This window comes from Galeopterus variegatus, unplaced genomic scaffold, assembly GCF_000696425.1.
Source record: "Galeopterus variegatus unplaced genomic scaffold, G_variegatus-3.0.2 Scaffold5416, whole genome shotgun sequence".
NCBI classification, from domain to species: Eukaryota; Metazoa; Chordata; class Mammalia; order Dermoptera; family Cynocephalidae; genus Galeopterus; species Galeopterus variegatus.
This window is the reverse complement of record NW_007731527.1, coordinates 53235-74312: the sequence shown is the minus strand read 5'-3', so window position 1 is coordinate 74312 and position 21078 is coordinate 53235. Positions and strand designations below refer to the sequence as shown.

Here is a 21078-nt window from a genome sequence, read left to right as displayed (position 1 = left end):
TTTTGAGCCCTTTCCTCTTCTCTTTCCCCAGTTCCTATTATCCCCCTCTCACACCCCATTCTGACCTTGAAGAACCGGGTGGTCACACCCCTTTCTCCTCCTTCAGGCTCCAGATGGTGGAGACACTGAGCAACTTGCTGCGCTCTGTGGTGGCCCTATCCCCTCTAGACCTCCTCCCTGTCCTCTACCTCAGCCTCAACCGCCTTGGGCCACCCCAGCGGGGCCTGGAGTTTGGCGTTGGTGATGGTGTCCTGCTAAAGGCAGTGGCCCAGGCCACAGGTAAGAGGAGACTGTGGTGGAGGGACCAACAAGAGGGGAGCCTAGAGGGAGAAAGTGGAGAGGTCAGGAGAGATGGAGAGACTCTGAAGGTGGTGCGAGGAAGAGGCCGAGAGGGAAGAAAACCTGACATGGACAGATTTGCAGGGCAAGGGGGAGAAAGCTGAGTGGGGGGAGGGGGGCGCAGTTCAGGTGAAGAAGGACCAGGGGACAGGGGGATGGAGAGGAGGGGCTGGAAAACATGCTGGGATTGAGGGTCGGAGCTTAGGGAGATAGCAAAGGACCTAAAGGACTTTGACTGGTAGGGCCTGGAGAGGTCAAGGGGGAGGAGGAAAGAATAGGATGTATGTGCAGGACCAGCTCTAGTGCTACGCAGAGAGGCTGGCTGTGTGGGTAGACCTGCCTGGCAAGGGCCTCTAGTGCTCAGTTTTTGTCACAAGGGCATCAGGAGCCGTGGAAGGATTGTGAGTAGATAAGAGAGAGGGTTGGTGCTTGGCCTGTGTGGAGGACAACAGGAAACCGGGAGGCTGGGGAGGAGGCTAGGGCAAAGGTCCAGAGGGAAGAGGAACTGGACCAGGGCTGTAGAGAAGAGAGGAGAGGGCAGAAACAGAGAGAGAGAGAGAGAGAGAGAGAGAGTGCAGGAGGAACCTGCCAGGCTGTGGGGGTCAGGGTGAAGGTGAGAAGAATGCCCTGGGATCTTGATGGGTGACTGGGTGGATGATGGAACCATCACCAGGAAAGGACACTGGTGAGCAGGCACATTCACAGGGGAGTTAATATTTCAGCGTGGGACCCAGCATGAGCAATCTCTATCTGTGGGCCCTACAGGGCTGTCCAAGAAGCAGGGAAGTACGTGGTCCAGATGTGGGTCAGAGACCAGTATGCAGGAGCAGTCAGCTTAGATGGGATGATTGAACACTGGCAAGTTCTCATTTGCCTAGAGAGAGGGTGTTCAGGGAGGATATTGTGGGAAGCTCAGGGTCAAACTATGGGGAACACCAGCATTTAAGGCAGAAGGGGTCAAGGGTTTCATGAGAAGACAAAGTGACTGAGGAAGATTTGTTGGGCGTTAGGAAAGAGTCAGAAGGTCATGGGAGCCAGAGGACAGGAGACTGAAGATTCTCTCACTTTTTAACTCAAGACACGTTTATTGGGCTCTAACATCATACCAGTCCCAGTACAAACTGTATCCATTAAGAATTCTCTTATCTGCAAGTAATGGAAAACCCAGCTACACTGCCTTAAACAAAGGATTTATTTTTCTTACATAAGAAGTTGCAGTTGCCCTATCCAGCAATGCCAGCCCAAGCCCCAGGTCTGTTGTGAGTTGTTCACCATTTTGGAAAACCATGTCACCTTGACAGTGCAAGTCACTACATCACACATATGGTGAACATTCAGTCTTGGCTGTCCCATTCACAGTGCCCCATTCCACCTATAGACACGAGGTCTGACCATTTTGTTGTGTTTTCTCGTGTCTTCTATGCATTGGCCAAGCATCAGTAGACAAATGCATACTGTTTCATTTAAATTACTTTCCCCTTATTTCTTTTCTATGTTAGAGTTAGGACATTAACTTGAAATGATATGTATTGGTAGGTTATATTATCTCTGTGTTTTGTGTCAGAATAGAAAAGAGGTGACACAAATACCTGTCACAACAAGGGTGTGTTGATTCTGATGGCGGTGAACTTCTGGTTAAAGTTGTCATGATGACTTGAGTCCCCATCTTCTCAATCCCCTGCCCTTACATCCAGGACTGCTTGTGGAACCCAGTTCTGGATGTTACCTGAGGCCAGAGCACATCCTACGTGTTCAACTTGGTGACTTCAAAAAGAGAGAGTAACCTAAAAAAATAAATAAATAAATAAGTAAAAGGGTCATTGGTTACCGCCAGAGGATATTAATGACCAGCTAGGGGAATGGTCCCCTTGGCCTTGCCTGCTCTGTTTACACTCACTTCCTTGGTGATCTCGTCCTGTCTCGTGGCTTTAAATCCCGTCCACACACTGATGAGGCCAGCATGTTCATACTCCGTGTGGATATCTAAGAGGCTGCTTACACCTAAAGTAATGGGAGACAGATATTTAACAAGCCATTGCAACCAAGTGGGTGAGCGTCAGGAATGGGGAGCACACATAGCTGGAGAAAATCCATGCAGGCCACCAGCAAAGGGAGACACGCAGCCACCGTTGTCACCCTCACCACCTACACTTTGCTCTCTCACCCATGAAGGTCGGCAGCTAGAGTCGGTCCGAGCTGAGGCAGCCGAGAAGGGCGACGTGGGGCTGGTGGCCGAGAACAGTCGCAGCACTCAGAGACTCATGTTGCCACCACCACCCCTCACCACCTGTGGGGTCTTCGCCAAATTCTGCGACATCGCTGGGCTCACAGGCAGTGCTGTAAGTGGGACAGTATCCCAGACCTGCTCTTGGTCCTGGGGACGTAAGGCCATGGGTGTAGCAAGAAGGCTTCTCTGGTTAGACTGTTTGGGGCTGGGTCTCTTCAGTTCTGCTCATGGGGTGCAGAGTTGCCTTTCCTCCTTCCTGTTCTCAAGACTGGAGGAGTCTGCTCTGGAGATTCTAGTACCCAGTGCTGTGCCTGCTACATGATAGGATTCAGCAAATATTTACTAGAGGGAGGGAGGGAGGCAGGGAAGAATGCTGGCTCATTTGTATTGCCCTGAGAGCAGGAAGCCATGAAAGTTGGGCCAGGGCAGGGAGGTGGGCAGGTATTCCAAAACAGGGTGGCAGCTCCCCAGGTGGGGAGGAGGTGTAGTCTCTCCCTTTACCATCAGGCACTGACTGCTCTTCCCCTACCTCTTCCAGTCCATGACCAAGAAGATGGACATCATCAAAGGCCTCTTTGTGGCCTGTCGTCACTCAGAAGCCCGCTTCATTGCCAGGTGAGTGTGTGGGCCTGTAAGGTTGGGAAGAGGGGACTACAGACCCAGGAGGTGAAAGTAGGGAGGGACTGGCAGCTGGAATCACCACTTAGACCCTGACAGCCCTTGGATGAGAAAAGCATGAGCCAGGGACCCAACCCTGAGGGAAATAGGTTTCCTTTTATGGACCTCCAGGCTCCTCTCCTTTTGTAGTGCTCCCTGGAGAAGTTCCTGGGACTCTTGGGCAGAGCATGCTGTGATGGATTAGTGATGTCTGCCTTGGCCTGAGAGATGGGGCAATGCAGCACGAAGCCACGATTTGCCATGACAGTGGGAGCAAAATCATGACCACTCATGTCAAGGAGCATTTCTTGGGGGCACTGCCCTGTGTCAAGTGCTTTATCCCATCAGCTCCTCCCAACAACTCTGTGAGGTAGCCCTTGTTATCCTCACCCCCAGTTTACAGAAGGGGAAATGGAGGCATGAGGAGGTTAAGCCACTGGCTCAAAGAAAAGCCTGTGCTGGGGTCAGGTTGTGACCCTCACGCTCACCGGGGTGGGTCGTGTTCCAGTGCCAGGCCCAGCTCCCTCAGCCTCCCCACGCTTCCAGGGCACCTACTTCTGTATACCCCTCCCCCCAACCCCTAGCAAATACCAGTGGTTGTGATCATCACTGGCTGGCGTCAGTTTTTTCATCTGTCACATGGGGTTGGGTGATCTCTTGGGTCCCTTCCAGGCTCTGAAGATTTTTCCGGTTTTTTGAGAAGGTCTAGGAAGAGTTGAGTTGGTAGAGACCAGGGACGGCAGGAGTAAGATGTAGAGGTCAAGATTGGAAAGGAATAAATAAGCCCAACCCCCCGGCCTGCTCTCTCCCCAGATCCCTAAGTGGACGACTGCGCCTCGGGCTGGCAGAACAGTCGGTACTGGCCGCCCTTGCCCAGGCCGTGAGCCTCACGCCACCAGGCCAAGGTGAGCTCCTTTCGCCAGTTTTCGTGCTCGTCACTGGAGTTAACTCAGGTGTCCCTTTTCAGAAGTCCATGCCCCACCCTTTCCCCACATGGTTCCTGCCACTCTAGGCTCCTCACCCCTGAGGAAAGCGTCTTGGGCAGCCACATTTACATTCCTTCTGCTACAACAAACCACTGTGAACCCTGGGGTAGCTGAGGGGTCAGGCCCATCCCAAAGCCTCTGGTGGGTTTTTTTCTTAGAATTCCCCCCAGCCGTGGTGGATGCTGGGAAGGGCAAGACGGCAGAGGCCAGAAAGACGTGGCTGGAGGAACAGAGCATGATCTTGAAACAGACGTTCTGGTGAGATCCAGGGGCTGTGGCAGAGTGCCAGAGGCAGGGTGAGCCCGAGAGACAGTGGGCAGAGCACAAGGGGCCATGGATGACACACAGGCTGTCTAGGAGGTGGTGACAGAGAGCAAGAAGTGGTAATCTAGACAAGACTGATCAGAAAAGTGGCATATAGTGTAGGATCAGTGACACCGGGAGAGGCAAAGAGGTGCTAACAGCATGTGACTGAACAGGAGGCATCATAGATTTCTGAGTTCCAGACAGGGCTGCGCATATACAAAGGCCATGAGAAACTTGTAGGGGAGCTGATGACTGTATTAGCAGGAGGTCGTTACGGTCACAGGAGGACATCCATGGGCGATGGTGAGGGCTGCAGAGAGAGCCATGTGAAGGGACCTTGACCGGCAGCCAACCCAGGGCTGGCAGCAGCGAGACAGTAACTGCCCCAGATACAATGTCAGAGGTGGGAATGTTGCTGAGCAGTTCCACAAAGGCTGGACTCTGCCTGCAGATAGGGTTCTACCACCTGTTGATCTCAGGCCCCACCCCAGGCTCATTAAATCAGAATCTTCGCAGGTGGAGCCCAGCCTTGAGAAAACTTTTCTTTAACACATCCTTGAATAGTTTTTCATGAGTAGTCTGGGTAGGATTCACTGGTCTCATGGTGATAGATAAGGGGACCTTGGCGGGCCCAGACTAAGGGAAACATCAGAGTGATGGAGGTAGCAGCAGACACATAGTGATAAGAGGAGTGGGGGGCATAGTAACTGAGACAGTCAGAGATATTCAGGAGCCCAGGCTTCTGGGCATAGGCAGAAGTATCTTTTGCAAGTAGAGTTTGCAGCCAGAGAGCAGAATTTCCAAGCTGTGCAAGTTCTAGAAAGATTCCCACATCTGTTCTCACCCTAGTGAGGTGCCTGACCTGGACCGAATTGTCCCTGTGCTGCTGGAGCATGGCCTGGAACGTCTCCCAGATCACTGCAGGCTGAGCCCAGGTACCAACCCTGCCCTCTACAGAGTCAGTGTGGTGGTATCCGCTACTAAGCACCTCTCTAAGAACCTGTAGGACTGTCTTCCCTCCCACCAAAATTGAATCCTTTTCCCCAGTGCTGAAACCCATTCCTTTTCTCCTTGGACTTTTTCCTTCTGTATCAGGTAGGGTAGGTAAAGCTACTATGACAAAGATACCCCAGAAGTCAGTGGGTCAGGCCAGACAGAATTCTTTCTCTCACACATAAGCGTCCAGAGCAAGGCAGGCAACTAGGGAGAGTACACAGCTGTGCTCCAGGGATCATTCAGAGATCCAGGTTCTTTCTGTCTTGTCCCTCTGCCATCCTGTAGTTGTCACCCTAATGTGCGTGATCAGATGTAGCTCACATCTCTGTTCTAGATTGCAGAAAGAAGGAAAGAAATGAGGGAGGTAACCAGATTCCTTACAAGGATGTGACCCAGACACATGGCCTTTCCTAGCTGTAAGAGAGGCTGGGTATGTAGTCCTAAACTAGAGACCAAGTGCCGTTCTAAAACTTACTCAGTGGCGAGGAAGGAGAATGGGTCCTGGGGCACATTAGAAGTCACCTCCACCATACATTCCCTCTCTCTGTCCCATTCCTACCCTACTTACTCTCTCTCCTCCCCTCCCAGGGGTCCCCCTGAAACCAATGTTGGCTCATCCCACTCGGGGTGTCAGCGAGATCCTGAAACGCTTTGAGGAGGCAGCTTTCACCTGCGAGTACAAATACGATGGGCAGAGGGCACAGGTATGAGGAGGGACATATCCTTTCACAGAAAGGAAAATGCCAAAGAGCAAGGATGTGGGGTCAGTCAGACCTGAGCTCAAAGACAGTCTCTTCCACATACTGCCTGGCTAACCTTACTCATCTCTCTGGGCTTTAGTTTCCACTTCCGTGCAATGGGTCTGGTAATAACTAACCACATGAGCTTGTCTGAAGATAAAATTCCTGACCTGCGGTAGTGGGAGCTCAAGAAATGTTGGCTGCACTTGTGCCTTGCTGGTGGGTGTGTTAATTATAGCAGCCATTCTGGGAGGCCCTTACGTGACCCTTCAGGCAGTGATATGCACACGTGTCCTGAGACCCTGGGCCAGAGACATCCTTGGGTATACAAGAATGAATGTCGTGGCTCTTCTGTCATGTTGGGAGCTGGGACCATCTTGGTATTCGTCACCTGGGGATGGGTAAGCAAGTGAGGTGGGTGGATGTTTGCAGAGCTTTGAAGCAGTTACAGGTACAGTATTCCCCTCTTATCTTTGGGGGATAGGTTCCAAGATACCCAGTGGATGCCTGAAAGTGCAGATAGTACTGAACCCTATATATACTATGTACGAATTTCTTTTTCCTTCCCAATTTCATGGATAGAAAATTTGTTCTTACCATACATCTTAACCTCAGCGTACAAATTTTCTTTCTTATTGAGAACTTTCACCTTTTCACTTAAAGGAAGCACTTTATGGCCTTTCTTTGGCATATCTGAATTACCAGCATCACTGCTCTTGTGCTTTGGGGCCATTATTAAGTACAGTAAAGGTTACTTGAACACAAGCACTGCAATACCACTACAGTTGATCTGATAACGGAGATGGCTACTAAGTGACTACAGGCAGGTAGTGTAGACAGCATGGATACACTGGACAAATGGATGTTTCACATCCCGGGTGGGATGGAATAAGATGGTGCAAAATTGCATAACACTATTCAGAAGGGCATGCAATTTAAAACTTATGAATTATTTAATTTTGGGATTTTCCATTTAATATTTTCAGACCATGGTTGGCCACTGGTAACTGAAATTGTGGAAAGCGAAACCATGGATAAGGGGAGACAACTCTATTAGACTCAAAAGACGCTTAGTATTATAGATGGATCTTCAAAATAGATTGTTGAGGAAAAAATTAGACAAAATTATTTACAGTAGTGACAGTGATCTTATATATATCTATATATAAAATAGTTCTTGAAATAATAGCATATATGTAAGATGAAATATATGTAGCACTGCTCAAGGACTGTGACCAGACTATTAAAGTAAATAAGCTAACAGTAGAAATCAGAATGGTATTTACAGCATAACAACATTTAGGCTCATCAGCATATACACACACAGCAAGTTTCATGTGCTTACAGGAGGAGAGGGTAGGGATTGGGGATGATAAAAAGGTGGTGGGGGCTTCCACAAACAGGGATGGGAGGTGCTGTTGGAACTGAGGAGATGATTCACTCAGTCTCTGCACCAGTCCTCCTCCAGAGCTTCCCGAACCTGCTACCAGCAAAGGTGGTAGAAGGGAAAGGAGGGGCCACATGGGGTGAACCTGGCTCTCATTTCCTCTCCCTTCCCTCACTGTGTCAGATCCATGTACTGGAAGGCGGGGAGGTAAAGATCTTCAGCAGGAATCAGGAAGACAACACCGAAAGGTACCCTGACATCATCAGCCGCATCCCCAAGGTGGGCATCTGCCATGCGCTTTCATTCTGGCAGGGGCTTCAGTTACCAGTGCAAAGAACCAAGGCCCATCTGAGCCAGCTCTGCACAGTGGGGGGTTTGTTGGAAGGAGATCAGATCAGATTTGGCTATAAATGACAGTACACCCACTTAATCATTGCTTAAGCAGATGTTATTTTTTTCTCAAAGAGATCTGGAGGCAGGTTGCCCAAAGCTGACTTAGCTGTGCACTCATGTCCTCCCAAACCCAGCTCATTTCTACCTCTGTCCTCTACTGTCCTTTGCTGGTTGGCTTTTTGTCCCAACGTTTGTCCCCTTATAGTTCCCCAAATAGCTGTCACACTTTCAGACAAAAAGAGAGAAAACGGATTCCAACTTCTGTCCCTCCCATGAAGAAAGTTAATGCTCTCCAGATACCTCCTTCCACCCCTGGTGACTCCAGCTTGGAGTCACCAGCCAGCACTGAGTCCCACAGCCACCCTAGTGCAGCAGAGGCTGGGAGAACAATAAACTAACCCTGTGGCCTCTCCAGCAGGGAAGACAGGGAGAGAGGATCTGGATGAGTGTGGAGGGAGCCAGCCTGCAGAAATATAAGCCCAGAGTCTTAACAGGGCTAGGCCTCACAGGTCCTGGAGCAAGGGTTTCTCCACACCCAAGGCGGTCTTGGGCCTGTTTCAGGAATCCTTCAAAGAGCCATTCTTGCCTACCCCTAATAAATTAGGAAGTGGGTTCTTTTAGAACAGGAAGCACAGTATTTAGAATTCTGCCTGTTAGAGACAGTGAAGATGATAATACAGCACAGGCATTAGTGGAGTTCCTATTAAGTACCAAGCACTTTTTTTTATATTTTTTTAAGATGTATTTTTAAAAAAATATTCTGATTTTAAGTGTACAGTATACAATTTCATGGGTTTTTGGAAAGTTTGTACACCCATGGAACTAACACCCCAGTGAACATATAAAACATTTCCATATTTCCGTCACTCTGCCCCGACCAAGCAAGCCCCCCTCCCCTGCCTCCCACCATCCATCTGACAGTGGCAACCCCTGATCTGCTCTTTTGTCTCCACAGGTTAGTTTTGCCTATTCTAGAGCTTCCTCTAGGTGGTATCATACAGTAGGTAGTCTTGTATCTAGCTTCTTTCACTCTCTCGTTCAGCAAGTGTTTATTGGACATCTTCTCTGTGCTAGACCCTGTGCTGGAGGCTTGGGGATAACACAGACAGGCCTGTCGTGGTCTTTGCCCTCTCTGAGCTCACAGCCTAGTAGGGCAGACAGACCTTCATCAGAGAGTCTTGCTTCTGTGGGAGACTGTGGAGCCTGTATAAGAAACAGACTTGTCTCTGAGTTGGTGTCAGGGAAGCTGCATGGCTCCGGGGTACAATATGAATGGTGCCCCTAGAGTTTTGTGACACAGTGTTCCAATGAAGGAAAAGAAGGCTTCCCAGTGAAGGCAAAGGACAATGAAGGAGAAAGACAGGGGCATTCTAGCAGGAACAGCATGTGCAAAGACCTGGTGGTGGAACAGAAGTCGCCCATTTAGGAAACAGAGAGGCTAATGTGCTGAGGTGAAGAGAACGTGGCTGAGCAGGCCATGTGAGGCAACGGAGGACCAGGGATTGACCAAGGAGAGTTCCTACAGCTTTGGGAGTGGTTTTTAGCAGGTCATGCGCCGTGATCAGATTTAGGGTTTGCCAGGATCGCCCTGGCTGCTATGAAGAGAGTGGATTGGAGGGGGTTAGTGCAGGAGGCAAGAGACCAGTAGAGTTACGTGGCTAAGGCTGGGTGCGGTGAGGTGGTGAGAAGTGGATGGCTTAGAGATTTCGGAGGGGAAATCGATGAGCTCACTGGGGAATTGAATGTGGGTGAGAGAAAGAGGGAGATGCCAAAGGCTCCTGGGTTTCCAGTTTGTGGGACTAAATCGTAAATCCTCAGAACAGGTAGTTTTTCCCTCTCTCAGCGGGGAATAAAAGAAGAGGGTCTGTGTTCATTCCTGTGTCTCTTCGAGGTTGGCATCAGTCAGTGGATCTTGAGGGCTGCAGAAGGAAAGGGAATTTGTTTCCCATGTCTGTCTTTTGCCTTATCCTTTACCTCTCACAAGCCCCAGGTCTCTCCCTTCACTTTTCAGATTAAACTCCCTTCAGTCACATCCTTCATCCTGGACACCGAAGCCGTGGCTTGGGACCAGGAAAAGAAGCAGATTCAGCCATTCCAAGTGCTTACCACCCGCAAACGCAAGGTAGTCTCAGCCTTTTGATATAAGGCTGCCACAGCTCCAGCATGGGGAGGAGGGCCCTTTTCTTGTACCTCTATAGTTTTATTGTAAAAGAAGATCTGTTCCAGGAGCCCCCACAACCTGTACCTCCACAGACTTCCCCTTTACAACTGATTGGCCAGAACTCTGTCATGTCACTGCCATTACCTCACGGAAGGCTAATGGCCAGGAGAGCAAATACTTGGCAGAGGGGAATGAGATGTCGGGATTAGCTGAGAGCCATCACAACTCAGGGCTTGGGGCCGGCAGCATTTCTGCCCTCACAGGTGTGCTGGGGAGAAGGGGAGAATTTAGGTGACAGTGGTATCTGCCTCAGGAATAAGGAAAGGGGACCCAACTAGCCTGTCTCACCTTCCCCCACTCCTGGTCTCCATTCTGCCCTAACCCAGGAGGTGGACGCATCAGAGATCCAGGTGCAGGTGTGTTTATATGCCTTCGACCTCATCTACCTAAATGGACAGGTGAGTTCTGTCTTCATGGCCAGGGGCAGCTGAGGGATAATGAATGGGTTGTTACGTGCACTTGGGAGCCAGTGGTCTGAGTTTCATTTCTGACTCTGCACGTCACTGAGCTAGGAGGCCACACTCAGGCAGTGGTTCTCCATGTGTGATTTGAGGACCCTTTTCAAGACCCTGTCGAGGGGGTCTGCAAGTTCTTCCCCTTTCCAACTCCACATATGTGTGAGGCAGATTTTGTTCCTGTACTGCAGCCAAACAACATATCACAACCATCTGAATGTAAAAGCATATGTGAAAATCCAACCTCTATTAAGCTCAACATTAAAGAATTTGCAAAAATTAAAATAATGCCCCTCTTCTCCCTAATTTTTTTAAGTAGAGGTGTTTTTCATGCAATATTTGAGTTTGGGCATATTGGATTTATTTTTTTTATGAATTAATATTTTTAAATTTCTTATTTTTAATTTCTAATATGGTGTAAATATCAAGAAATGTAACCCCGTAAACAGGAGCTCTTTGGAGTGAGTCCTCAATTTTTAAGAGTGTAAAGGGACTGAAAAGCTTGAAAATTACTGTTATAGTGATTGGTTTAGAATCTGGAGTTCTGGGCCGGCCCGTGGCTCACTCGGGAGAGTGTGGTGCTGATAACACCAAGGCCCCGGGTTCGGATCCCATATAGGGATGGCCGGTTAGCTTGCTGGGTGAGCGTGGTGCTGACAACACCAAGTCAAGGGTTAAGATCCCCTTACCGGTCATCTTTTAGGGGGGAAAAAAAAAAAAAAGAATCTGGAGTTCCCATGTCAGGAAGCATTCTCACCTTGGCCTGGTGGAGGAGAGCCAGTCCTCCTCTGGGCATCGATAAGGGAGAGCCAAGCTAGAAGACCTCTTCTCTTTTCTTGTGCACCACCCCCCCCCCCCCTTCTACCCTGATGGCATGTAAGAACAATGTTTCGTACTAAATCCAGATTTGGATCTGCTTGAGTGATTTCAAATAGGGCTGTAGCTGACCCAGGAGAACTTACAGCATAGAAGAGGACAGTGAAAGCAAATAAGGTCAGTTTCTACAGGGAGGTGAAATCATTTTAGAGTACAAGTGAGTGGAGATTTCCCATGAAAAAATATGCTCTAATTCAGGGCTTCGCAAACTGTAGCCTGTGGGCCAGATCTGCCCCACCACCTGTTTCTGTAAATAAGGTTTTATTGGAATGCAGCCATTCACTTACATATCGTATGTGGCTGCTTGTGCCCTACAGCAGCAGAGGTGCCCTACAGCAACAGAGACCACATAGCCCACAGAGCAAGAATATTTGCTATTCAGTTCTTTACAGAAAAAGGTTGCCAACTCCTGGATTAACACTAGAAATTTCCTCCCAGAAACGTGTTTATTAACCTCATGATTTTCGACCTTTTTTTTTTTTTTTTTTGGCCTTTCTTCAACTGGCATTAAAAATTGAAAGAGGGCTGGGGGCTGGCTGATTAGCTCAGTTAGTTAGAGTGTAATGCTGATAACACCATGGTCTGGGGTCTGGATCCCCATACCAGTCACCAAAAAAATAAAAAAATTGTAAGAGACCCACAAAGTGTTAATTTGAGCTCCAGCAATGCTTTGGCTCTGACACTCCTGAGGTCACCGACTCTAAGTGGGGTCTGGCCCCTCTTGTCAATAACCTGCCCCATGTTTTAAATTTTCAGAATCGTCCTGACAGCGTGGTTCTTCCCTCTCAAGGCTTTCCATAAACCGTGTTGCTACTTGTGACCCCTACGTTTTCTGTTTGTCTCAAGGTCAGGGCTGTTGTCTTTATTTCCACAATAATGTTCCATCCTCTCTCCTCCCTCACTGACCCCTTAGTCCCTGGTACGTGAGCCTCTTTCCCGGCGCAGACAGCTGCTCCGGGAGAACTTTGTGGAAACAGAGGGTGAGTTTGTCTTCGCCACCTCTCTGGACACCAAGGACACTGACCAGATTGCCGAGTTCTTGGAGCAATCTGTAAAAGGTGAGGGCACCCACTCTTCTCTCAGCCAAGGTCTTTAGCCTCTCTGTGACCTATGCTGACACCAGCTCCCAAGCCTGTTCCCTACCCTAGACAATTTGACCAGAATCCCACCTGCTCGGGCCCTCATGAGCCAGTGGTTCCCAAGGCCCATGCTTATGTGTCTTGCTCAGATTCCTGCGAGGGGCTGATGGTGAAGACCCTGGATGTCGATGCCACCTACGAGATTGCCAAGAGATCTCACAACTGGCTCAAGGTGATTCCTGCCCCCGAATTAGCCTTTCCTGTTAGAGCCTAGGTCTGGAAATCTGTCCCAACTGGGCAGTCAATTTTGAGTCTCCACCCTACACCCTGTTTGAGCTCAGGAGCCCTTTTCGTGATCCCCCTTGCCTTGCATTGCAGCCAGCCTCAAATCATCTTCCCTCTGCAAGTCCTTTTTAATGAGTTTACTAAGAACTGATTGAGAACCACCTTTGTGAGAACCACCTTGGCCTAAGCACTGAGAATACCATGGTGAAAAAGCCAGATGAGGTTTCTGCTCTCTCTGAGTTTGCCTTTCATGTCATCTGAGGCAGATGAGAAGAAAGCCAACCAGTGGATAAAAGAGATGAAGTCAGGCAGCAAGGAGTGCTGCGAAGAAAGCAAGTCAACTCAGGGCCAGTCTGGCACCACTCTGGGTGATCGGGTAAAACCTCTCCAGAGATGGTGTTTGGGCTCAGACCCAGATGACAGGAAGGGGTGGTGAAGACTGGAGGCAGAGCATCTCAGCAGGGGGAACCACAAGTGGAAAGGCTCAAATGGGGAAAAGCTCGACATGTGCAGGGAGCAGGGGCAGGTGAGGTCAGAGTGGAGAGCAGGCCCTAGATCACATAGCAGCTTGGGGCCACTGTAAGATAAAACTGGATTTTCCTCTAAGGGTTTTGGGAAGCCAGTAGAGGTTTTGTGCAGGGTAGTCACGTGGTCTGATTGTCATTTTGCAAAGGTCCTCTCGCTGACCTGTGGATAGTGAACAGGTGTGGTGGGGGTTGGGCAGAAGTGGGAGCAAGCAGGTAGGAGGCTGTTGTCTGGTAAGAGGCGATGGAGGCTTGAATGGAGAAGGGCAGTAAGGGGTGGGCAAGACATGCGGGTGCTGAGCTGGCCAGACCTCCTGACTGGATCTTTCTGTGTATGTATTATTTATCTGTGGTCTGTCTCCCCTCCTAGACTGTAAGCAGCTGTGAGAGTACGAACCTGTCCTGTCTTAGGAAATATGGACTGTCGTACACTCAAGACTGAACTGTCTGGCCCACAGTCAGCGCTTAATAACTGGTTTTTGAATGAATGGGTAAAATGTTCTCCATGTGAAGGAGTGAGTGGAATGAGTTGACAGTATCTCCACGCTGAAGGAAAGAGGGAGTCATGGATGACTCCTGCGATCCCCTAGATCCTGCCTGCTCTTCCCATTTGCTCTTTTTTAAGCGTAGAAGCCCTTTCACATCCATCACCTCCTGGTGGCCATCCTCAGTGTTCTTTCTGGAAGTTATTCTCAGACTCACCCCTAGTCCCTCCTCAACCCACTGATTAGCCTCCAACAGTAAGTTTCCCACATTGGGCCCACCCCCTCTCACCTCTTGGCTTCCCTTCTCTCAGCTGAAGAAGGACTACCTCGATGGCGTCGGCGACACCCTAGACCTTGTGGTGATCGGTGCCTATCTGGGCCGGGGGAAGCGGGCCGGCCGGTACGGGGGTTTCCTGCTGGCCTCCTACGACAAGGACAGTGAGGAGCTGCAAGCCATATGCAAGGTCCTAGGGGCTTGGGGCTGATCGCAGAAGCGGGAGGGAAATAGATTAGACTCCTAGGGGGACTTCTTACTGGGCTACCTGGGAAGGGCTCAGACCAAGAGGCTCTCATGTCTTCCCTATGAAGGATTATTTTTTTCCTAGTTTAGTGGTGGCTTAAGAGAAGGTTTTATTTTTCTCTCATGTAATGAGAAGTCTGGAGGGGAAAGGCTGCTCTCCAATGTCATTAGAGATCCAGGCTCCTTCTCTTTCCCAGCAATTGTTAATTGTCATGTGCTTCTGGACTCATCATCACAATGTGGCTCAGGTGTTCCAGCCATCATGGCCATGTGTGCTCTAAGCAGCAGGAGGAGGATGGCTCAAGGGCACAGGGGTGGGCCACCTGAGTCTGCCTTAGCCAACGAACAGTTTCTGCTTAAGTTTCATTCGTCAGAACTTTGCTCAATGGCCCACCCCTGTTTACAGGGGACTCTGGTAAATGTGGTTTTGTTTGGTTTTTTGTAAGTTTAAAAACATTTTTTTTAAGCTGTGCACATTGTGACTGCATTTTCCTGTGTATTTCCTGCATTTCCTTATCCAACAAATTTGGATCTCTTGGCACAGAAATAGAACAAATATCACTCAAAATCCCATAACTCAGAGGCAAGCACTAGTAACATTTGAGGAAATGTTTTATTTATAATTTTACAAAGTTGTGATCCTTCTCTATGAGTAATTTTTTTCTGCCTTTTTGCCCTATAAATACTTTCTTTTAAATGTTATCATATGCATTTAAGTAATATGGGAACATGACCTGAAGGCCTGCACAAGAATTTTCAAATCGGTATGCTCCGGTTTCCTGAACCAGTTCCCTGTAGTTGTGTGGTTAGATTGTCGCCAGCTTTGTTTTTATGAATAATGTCAACACTTAATATACATTAACAAACATAATCAGTGATGGAAGTGATTTTATAATTCACCAATATCTTTAGCCACCAGTGTGTCACCATCTTATATTATTTATTTAGAATAGATTTTTAGAAGAGCTATTGTTAGGACAAAAGGCAAACAATTTTTAAGACTCAAAACAAAAAGGACTTTCCAGCTGAAAGTTTATATCAGTAGTTTGAAGATGCCCATCTTGCTACATGTCTGCCAGCATCAAGTGTTATTACTATTTTTTAGTCTTTACTGTTTTGATAGTCAAGAGAAACTCTTGGCAATGTTAAAATTGGAGATAACAACCAATTACTGGGCAGGTAGGATGTGGGTGAGCCCAAGGGAGCGACTTCCTGTACCAGGGAGACGGAGTAGAAGGAGCAGGAGTTTCCCCACAAGCAAAAGGCAGTTAAAGGAATTCCAGTTGGGAGAGTTGTTCCCCATCCAGTTATGTTTTGCAATCCATCGAGGATGCTCAGCCCCCCGCTCCCCACCTCACCCCATTCCTCTGGTTTCTGTGGGTAGTGGTTGGACCAGAATGGGATAGGGACCACCAGTGTACACAGATTCAGGTCCTTAGTTGGCCGGAGCAGGGAGAAAGTTCCAGGATGGATGGCTGAGCCTCTGACCTACCACGTCCTCCCCATAGCTTGGAACTGGCTTCAGCGATGGTGAGCTGGAAGAACATCACCAGAGACTGCAGGTAAACCATAGCAGCTACGCTTTGGCCACTCTGTCTCTGACAGCATGTCCTTTTGTGTGCAGGGCTCTTGGACTCCACTATCTTGGGGCTCAGGGTGTGGGCAGGAGGGCAGTGGGCAGTGGAGCTGGCTTTGGAGTCCAACACATCCAGGTTCAAGTCCCGCTCTGCCATCTACTGGCTGGTGTCACTGGCCAGGGATCATCTCCCTGAGTTCAGCACCTTAGCCGCACCAGGGGCAGTCATAGGGCGCTGTTGCAGGGGTTCCATGAGTTAAATCCTTATAAAGTGCTTTGTGATCCCCCAGTGAGTGAGAGTGTTGTTATCATGGTCACAGGCATTTTGGGGTATGAGTCTCTGCTCTGTGTATTGGTATCTCTACGTCCTGACTCCTTCTCAGTCCCATTCTTTGTTTCTCTGTTTCCTTCTCTCTAGGTCTGTGCTCCCCTCCTCTCTCCATCCCCTCACCCCCAGGTCTGTGTCCCTCTCTCCCTCTTTTTGTCTTTAGTATCTCATCTAACCTCCCAAGGTCTCTGTCTTTTGTTTCTTCCCTTCTCCCATTCCCTTGCCTCCCTACTCCCACCCCTTAGCTTTTTACTTTAAGGGGTGTCTCTGTTTCTTTGTCCCCTTCCCCTATTTTCTTCCCTCTTTCCCCACTCCTCAAACTCCCAACTCCCTAACTTAGCCTTGACTTTGAGATCTGAGACCTCTCTTCCTCCTTTCTGCTGCTCACTGCAGGCCCTGGTGCTCCCCACCCCACGCTCCTATGTGCGGGCAGATGGTGCTGTGGCCCCCGACCACTGGCTGGACCCCAGCACTGTGTGGGAGGTGAAGTGTGCTGATCTTTCTCTCTCCCCCATCTACCCTGCTGCCCGGGGCTTGGTGAGTAACTAGTGGACTGGGGTCGATCCTGTGAAGTAATTCCAGGTGGTAAAGTGGGGAAGGGGACCTTGGAGCCCATGTCTGCTCTTCCTGAGTGATGATTGAGAAAACTTTAGCTTGAATTTTATTTGGGTGTCAGAGAATGAGGTCAAAGATCTTTTTAAAAAAAAATTTCCTATGAGTAGAAAGGAAACAGTGACATTGCTCCCTTTAATATCATAATCTCACCTTCAGCTCTGAAGTAATTTTTGAAAACTCAAATCTTTTAAGTAAAAGCTTAGTCTGCTTCCTGCTGAGCATTCCATTCAACTTCTACAGTTTCCTTCTCCACCATAATTAATTTTTACTTTAATTTCTAGGTTTTTTATTTTATCAGGTTTTTTAATTTCTTGGCTAATTTCTTTCTCTTAGTGGTTCAGTCCTCGGTACTGGTTGAAGTAGTGGTGTACACCAGGGGAAAACACTAGCCCATGGCCAGCACCAGGAAGGGTCTTCACGTTCTCCTTCAAAAGAACAGTGAATCTCAAATTTAAAACACACTTTCTTTGAAGTTTCTTTCGATCCTTCAAAACCTAGCTAGCATGTACTTTTCTAATTAGAAGCAGACTTCCATTTTTAAAGGGGAATTCGTATTCTTTAATTTCCCACTCATGCTGCACATCAGAGAGTCAGGGTACCCGTGTAACAAGCGATAGGAGCCAGCATTTATCTGGGGTTTGGAAGCAGGCACCGTGTACTAATTAGTATGTTACACTCATTTAATCCTCACAAAGATGCCGAGACATGGCAACATGAGCATCTCCATTTTACAGGTGTGTAAACAGGGCCCCAGAGAGCTTAGGTAACTGGCCAAGAATCGTGTGGCTCCTGAGAGTGAGGAGCTGAGATTTAAACCCAGCAGTCTGGTTCTAAAATCTGTGTGCTCACTGTGTTGTTCTGCCTCTCAGCCATAATCATAACAACAGCATAAGTAACAGCTATAGCAGCTGGCATTTCTTAAGTGCTTATTATGCACCAGGTATACTTCCGAACACTTGGTCAACTTATTTAATCCTTACAACAACCCATTGCTCAGCCTCATTGTATGAATCAGGAGACTGAAGCCAATGTGAAGGAGGAAGGAGGAGACTATGCATAAGGAATTGCTACGGCCATGGACTGCCAGTTAGACTGCAGGAAGGTTTTCATTATCACCCCTCCTTCCCAGGTGGATAGTGAAAAGGGGATCTCCCTTCGTTTCCCTCGGTTTATTCGCGTCCGGGAAGACAAGAAGCCAGAGGAGGCCACCACCAGTGCCCAGGTGAGGCACTGGGAAGAGGGCTACGTCACCCAGGAGTGGGCTTGCTTGGCCGGACCAGCTTCTCAGAAAGGTGGACTCTGGCCTGGAACATTGTGGAAGTGGTAGCAGCTACGGAGCTTCTGACGAACCCCCTCCCACTCTCTCTCCTCAGGTGGCCTATCTGTACCGGAAGCAAAGTCAGATTCAGAACCAACAAGGCACAGGTTTAGACTCTGACCTTGAAGATTTCTACTAAGCTCCTGCCCTCCTAGGGGCCTGGGACAAAGGGTGGCAGAGGTGGAGGGAACCCAGGGATATTGCCTCTATTTCTAAGCAAATCTGGTATTGATGTCTGCATGGTTTTTGAGTCACATTTGAATATGAGTATGTGTGAGGGGGTTGTTTACACTGGGATCTAGGAGTCATTTGGTCATTTCTCTCAATAAATAATTATCACACATGTACTCTGACAAGGTTCATGCTGGGCTCTGGGGGCATAGTTTTAATAGCTCACATTTGTGTAGCATGTAACAGTGTGCCAGGAACTGTGAAAACCCGCACATTTCAATAGAACTTTCTGCATGATACAAGCGTTTTGTATCTCCTCCGTGCAGTGCGATAGCCCCAGGCCACTACAGCCATTGAGCATTTGATGTGTGGTCAGTGCAATTGAAAGCTGGAATATTTCTTTTAGAAGAATTTTAATTTAAATAGCCACACATGGCTAAGGGCTATTGTATTGGACAGTAACAGTGTAGAATCTTTATATATATTTTAACTTGTTTAACATCCCAGTCATCCTACAAGTAGGCATTGTAATGAGCCCTGTTTCACAGATGTGGACAGGGGAGCACAGAAGAGTTAAGTGTCTTACCCAGAGCCCCACCACGAGGGCTCTGACCTGGCAGTCTGGCTCTGGGCCATTCCAGTAAGACTCCCATCCTCTTGGGAGACATAAGTACAGTGACTTGTGTGACTCCCAGCTCTTCCACCTACCGACTAGTGACCAGGCATGGCTTCAGAATCTTCAGCACAGTGTTCCAGCTACACCATTCCAGTAAGACTCCCATCCTCTTGGGAGACATAAGTACAGTGACTTGTGTGACTCCCAGCTCTTCCACCTACCGACTAGTGACCAGGCATGGCTTCAGAATCTTCAGCACAGTGTTCCAGACAGTACCCCATGAGGGCAGGCAGTGGCTATACCTGTTTTGTTCATTGTTATTTCCCGAGCCCCTACCACAATACCTGGCATGAAGTAGGTGCTCTGTAAGTCATGGCTGAATGTCAGTCTCCATTGTCATTAAGAAGTGAAACCCAGGCATCACTGTTAGTCACCCCCAACATCCCTGTACCCCTCTTCCTTCTGAAGTCCTCCCTGAGTGCTGACTTCTCCTCACCATGAGCTTCAGAGGAAGGAGCCCCTATGCACACTGTGGGTACGATTAGGCCAAGCCAGTAATGGTGGCCCTGTGCAGCATGCCACAGACTGGGTTAGACATGGACATGCAATGGAACTTCGGCCAATGCAACAGGAAGTCTGTTGGGACTGGGGGAGGAAGCTTCTGGAAAAGCTTCCATTTTTCTGAGATTGTCACAGAAAGAACAGCCCTGGCAGCTTCCTTTGGACCTCAGATGCCCTCTGGCCACATGCAAAGGAGGGAAGAACCAGGAGTTGGGTGGACAAGCAGAGCAGAGCCCAGGTCTACTGCCAGATTCCCATTGTGGGATACAGTGAGGTCCCTTGATGGTGAAGCAGCTCTCATTTGGGTCTTCTGTTACCTGTAGTTGTGGCATCCTAAATGGGGTTGGTTCAAGGTTTAAAAAATGTAATGCATGTAAAGTGTTGGGAGCAAAGGTTCTCAAACCAGCAGCTGAATCACCACCACCTGGGATCTTGTTAGGAATGCAAACTCATGGCCCCACCTAAAACCTACTGCCCCAAAACCTTTCAGGGTGGGGCCCGGGAATCTGTGCTTTGACAGACCCTCCAGGTGATATGGATTGAATTGTCTTCCAAGTTTTAAGTCATTGATGCTTAATCCCCGTTGTAACTGTTGAGGGTGGGAAGTCATATTATGGTATTTGAAAGGCCTTGCAGAGGTGATTAGATTCTGAGAACCATGCCTGGTGAATAGATTAATAATGTTGGTCATGGTTTGGTTCTGAGGGTTTTGAAAGGAGAGCTATGTGACAGTCTCTCTCACTGCTCTGCCATATTCACCATATGATACTCTGAGTGGCTGTAGTCACCACCAGGACAAGGCTCTCACCAGATTTGTTCCCTGGACTTTGTAATTCTCAGTTTGGTTCTGAGGGTTTTGAAAGGAGAGCTATGTGACAGTCTCTCTCTCTGCTCTGCCATATTCACCATATGATACTCTGAGTTGCTGTAGTCACCACCAGGACAAGGCTCTCACCAGATTTGTTCCCTGGACTTTGTAATTCTCAGTCTCTGAAACTAACAGTAAATTTCATCTTACAAATCACCTAGTTCCAGATATTTTGTTATAAGCAACAAAAACAGACTAATAACACCAGGTGATTCTGAAATGTGCTGGTGTTTGAGATCCACTGATTGAGAGTTTACTGACACCTAGATATTCGTAGCTGTGATGGTGGTGGTGGTGGTGGTGATAAAGAAGAGAGGTAGAGAAGGAAGTGGGGAACTCTTGTTGGATATGCTGATGGGACCCAGAGCAAGAAAACTTCTTACCTAATTCATAGAGACAGTTGTTGGTTCCCATGCCCAGGGGAGCAGGCAGTGGGTGATTTGCCAAAGGCACATGATGAAAGATGAGACAAAGGAAAAGTAGGAGAGTAGTGTTGTGAGGCTAGGGGCACGGAGATGCTCAGCTCTGTCAGGCTGGGGAGAAGGAGCC

At 48.6% G+C, this 21078-nt stretch overlaps 1 protein-coding gene across 3 annotated transcripts in view; it reads left to right on the top strand.

The window, feature by feature from the left end:
• Positions 1–18660, top strand: part of LIG1 (ligase I, DNA, ATP-dependent) — a 53355-nt gene extending 34695 nt beyond the window's left edge. For all 3 annotated transcript variants that reach the window (XM_008589403.1, XM_008589404.1, XM_008589405.1), the window contains 17 exons: positions 107–279; positions 2512–2678; positions 3105–3181; positions 4037–4128; positions 4368–4467; positions 5365–5450; positions 6100–6215; positions 7822–7917; positions 10043–10153; positions 10579–10650; positions 12497–12641; positions 12812–12894; positions 14268–14420; positions 15985–16038; positions 16774–16917; positions 18125–18217; positions 18369–18660. In XM_008589403.1, coding sequence (XP_008587625.1) covers positions 107–279; positions 2512–2678; positions 3105–3181; positions 4037–4128; positions 4368–4467; positions 5365–5450; positions 6100–6215; positions 7822–7917; positions 10043–10153; positions 10579–10650; positions 12497–12641; positions 12812–12894; positions 14268–14420; positions 15985–16038; positions 16774–16917; positions 18125–18217; positions 18369–18452 — 1846 coding nt within the window. In that variant the 3' untranslated portion in view covers positions 18453–18660. The remainder of the gene's footprint in view (positions 1–106; positions 280–2511; positions 2679–3104; positions 3182–4036; positions 4129–4367; positions 4468–5364; positions 5451–6099; positions 6216–7821; positions 7918–10042; positions 10154–10578; positions 10651–12496; positions 12642–12811; positions 12895–14267; positions 14421–15984; positions 16039–16773; positions 16918–18124; positions 18218–18368) is intronic.
• The last annotated feature ends 2418 nt before the right edge of the window (positions 18661–21078 follow it).